Source organism: Colossoma macropomum, unplaced genomic scaffold, assembly GCF_904425465.1.
Source record: "Colossoma macropomum unplaced genomic scaffold, Colossoma_macropomum, whole genome shotgun sequence".
In the NCBI taxonomy this organism is placed as follows: Eukaryota; Metazoa; Chordata; class Actinopteri; order Characiformes; family Serrasalmidae; genus Colossoma; species Colossoma macropomum.
In genome coordinates, this window is record NW_023495991.1 from 10,147 (window position 1) to 14,172 (window position 4,026).

The following is a 4,026-nucleotide window of genomic DNA, read 5'->3' on the forward strand; positions in this document are numbered from 1 at the left end:
CACAGTTATTATACACAGTTCCTTTAAAGTAAGACTAACATTATTGGCAATTTATTACATTATGTGTTTATTACATTTCTGTTATTACATTATGTGCAGTCATTACATTATTCTGTGCTAATATTCTGAGATATTTCTAGAAATGTCCAGGCAGCATCTTCCAAATATTTTCTTGCTGTTTAACAGCCTGAAACTGGCTACAGACATCTCAACCAATCAGCGAACAGTGAATTATAATATTTTTTGCAAAGAGGGTGGAGTCATAATCTATATAAATCTGCATCAGTTTCTCCTCTGCTCTTCATAATCTGCACTCAGACTCAGACATCTTCAATCATGGTAAGAAACAGCCTCTGATCACACAATTAATACTAATAATGCTAATAATATACTATAATGAGCTGAGTTCATTAGTGAATGAGGCGCAGGTACAGCCTCCACAATATTAATACTAATAATACTAATAATATATACTATAATGAGCCGAGTTCATTAGTGAATGAGGAGCAGGTACAGTCTCCACGCTATTAATACTAATAATACTAATAATATATACTATAATGAGCTGAGTACTTTAGTGGTGTGTGTGTGTGTGTGTGGTGTGTGTGTATGTGTGGTGTGTGTATGTGTGTGTGGTGTGTGTGTGTGTGTGTGTGTGTGTGTGTGTGTGTGTGTGTGTGTGTGGTGTGTGTGTATGTGTGGTGTGTGTGTGGTGTGTGTGTTGTGTGTGTGTGGTGTGTGGTGTATGTGTGGTGTATGTGTGGTGTGTTTGGGGTGGGAATCTCTAGGCACCTCACGATTCGATTAGATTACGATTCAGATGCTGCAATGTGATTATAAAATAATTCTGCATCTTTTTTTTCTATACAGGATTTCTTTTTTCACTGTGTGACAACTTTGTACTTTTCAAGCAAAGTATCTGTAACAGTCCGTAATGAATTTAATTCCAGTGTCTTTTATTAATAAATCAAATGGAAGTGATGTGGTAAGTGAACTGGAAGGCTCTCATTCACTGCGCTTCTTTGGAGCACATGAGACGCTGCTGCCACTCATCTGCGATAAAATGCGCAGTTGCATTGAAATAAGATTCTGTGGCAATTGGTGTCCACACATCACGTTACAGCCGTCCTACCCGTTTGACTCAGTGATTTTTCAGTTTTGGTCTCGTTGTACAGAGTGGGGGGGTCGCTGTGTCAGCAAAATATGTTCGACACTGGACGCTGAATCTCAGCAGCCTAGCAGAAAAGCCATGGTTCTCAACAACACCGAACAGACCCTAAATCTTGGCAATAAAAGTTGTGACGGAGTTGGTAATTCACTTCCAATTTGGGTGGAAGCTTTGACATCGCTTACTTGAACATTCGGAAATGAACTGACTTATTCGCATTTATGAGCACCACAGTTGGTTTCCTGATACGTTACATCTGCAATGAGAAACTGACAAACACTAAAAAGTTGTGAAAACGTCAGCTTCTCTTTGGAATTGTCCCGTTCCAACTTAAATGGTGCCATGTTTGCATTCTGGCACCTCAGGCACCATTTAAGGTGGAATGGGAAAATTCGAATAAGAAGCTGGAGAATGAGAAGCGACTTCAGCCTCGTAAATCAGTCGAAGGTTAAGAGACATTTTACAAGAAACTGTTCAACATTTGAGGAGAAGTTTCCTGAGGTAAAGGGGAGGAAAGCAACTATAGCTAAAGTTTAAAGCAGAGCAAAGTAAATCTACGTTTTTGTTTATATTTTCTAGCCTATACTAGGACATTATCACATACTGGACATACTGGACATTAAATGTTGTGGCCCCCACAGTGGTTTGATTTTTGTTGAAAGGATAAAATGGCTCCTCTTAACATTTGGGTTGTGACTCCTGACCTAACCTGGCTTTAATGCAGAGGGAGCCAGTCAGATTTCTCACTCATCCAGTTGTGTTTTTTGTTGTGTGCCGCCACAGACTGTCCGGGCGCTGTCCACCCGCTTCCAAGTTCCACCTTTTACGTTCCGTCAACATTACGTTATAAATTAAATATTTAGAAAATCGATTTTTCACATTTGTGAATCAATTCAGAACCATCCACATCTGCATTGCAAAGCATCTAATAAGTGGTGTGTGTGTGGTGTGTGTGTGTGTGTGTGTGTGTGTGTGTGGTGTGTGTGTGTGTGTGTGTGTGTGTGCAGGTTCTCAGTGGAGCTCTGAGAGTGGTCCTGCTCTGTCTTCTCTCTCTCTGTCTGAGAGGGGCTGAAGTTCAGCTGGTGAATGAGGACAATCTGGTTGAAATAATCGAATACATTCAGACCCAGTAAGTAATCTGACCATCACCTGCTGACCGTCCCTGCTGAGTCAAACTGAAGTAGCATTAAAGGAGTTTGTGGTGAAGTTGAGGGTTTGATTAAAGCAGAGTTTATGTAAAATAATCATCATGTAAAATGTTCTAAGATTAAGAAGCTCTGATTAATCATTATCAGTGAATAATAAAGTGTTTGACCAGTTGTTTGTGTGTTTAGGTACAGTCCAGATAAAGGTGGACAGTATGCAGTGGCCATCAACATCCCAAGTCATCTCTGTACTGGACACTTCGATTTTCAGGCATTTCTGGAGGCTCTTAATGATGATCAGCCAAATAATGTGAGAAATGACTTGAGACGTAATGTAATCTATAATGGGCGACGGATGATTGGTGCAACGCTCATAGAAGATCCCAACCACATTGACCGAAATACAAATCGACACCCCTTCTTCCACTCTGAGTACCTTCTGCTGATTAATTCTAATCCATTAGGGGTTCCTCCCAATGTTCCACTCATGCAGGACCTCCTGAACAGAGACCCACAAGGCTGTGTGATCTTCTACACCTACAACTCCCCCTGTACAAGAACCTGCTTAAACGAGAAAAGACCCCGTAACATCCTCACTGCCCTCAACATGATTAGACTCCGCCAAGGCCCAAAAGCTTTCGTCTACAACAAGATATTTGAAAGAGATCAAGGGAACCGTCAACTGGAGGAAAACCTTAGAAAAATAGAGAGAAACAATAATAACAGATTTCTCTACCGCTGTAACCAAAATCCTCACGTCAATAATACCCACTACACATGTCGGCTTTGCTTCAGTGGAGGCAGAGCAGCTGAACAATGCCTGGACCCAAATTTATAATCTGATGGATGATCACTGTGTGTGAAATCCTGCTGTGCTTAAACTCTGTCGCTCACTCACTGAGAGAGAGTCACTCTTCTGCTCTTCTTCCTGCTCTCATTGGTCTCTGATCACTGATCATTACCAATAAATGAACTCAGCAAACTGCATTGATCTGGGATTCTGTCTGGCTCTTTCCTGTGTGTGTCTGTGTGTGTGTGTGTGTGGTATTTGTGTGTGTTTGTGTGTGTGTGTGAGAGAGAGAGAGAGTGTGTGTGTGTGTGTCAAACCCCCAACCCAAAACTGCCACACCCTAAACCCCAATCCACCAACCTCACTGTTGGTAACAGAGTTCATATTCAGGAAACGGCTCATTGGTGCAACTCCAGAGACTCAATCTTCCACTCTGAGCACCTTCTGCTGGTCAAACCAACAGCCCAACAGCCCCCATGAACTGCTGTACTGAAGAACAATGAAAATGGTTGATTTCCTCCATCAGTAACTCCCCCTGTAAGAAAACTGGTTTAAACTGGAAAAATAAAGAGAGCTGCATTTACTTTGGGCTCAGAGTTATTAAACTGCATGAAGGGTCAAAAGCTTTTGTCCACCATCGAGATGAGACTGAAGATCTAACTGTGAAGTTTAGACATGTAGAAAATGACTTTGAGGTCTTCTGGCTCTAGAAAACAGCAACACTGAAGAATGCCTGGACATCAACTCCTCTAAAGATGATTTACAAACACACACACACACACACACACACACACACACACACACTGAGAGAAATTCCTCTCAGGACAGCACTGCTCTACTGCAGAGAACACTCACTAACTGCAGTTCACATCTCTGACCACTAGAGTCAGTAGAACACTGCTTCAAAGGTCAGTATCTAATGT

The 4,026-nt window shown here is 41.6% G+C and overlaps 1 protein-coding gene across 1 annotated transcript; it reads left to right on the plus strand.

Moving 5' to 3' along the window:
• Positions 1-319: 319 nt before the first annotated feature.
• On the plus strand, positions 320-3,304 carry LOC118803902. The gene is made up of 3 exons (XM_036564436.1): positions 320-339; positions 2,176-2,297; positions 2,503-3,304. Exons 1-3 carry the CDS (start codon positions 337-339, stop codon positions 3,149-3,151), a joined length of 774 nt encoding a protein of 257 aa, XP_036420329.1. The 5' UTR covers positions 320-336; the 3' UTR covers positions 3,152-3,304.
• Positions 3,305-4,026: the final 722 nt, after the last annotated feature.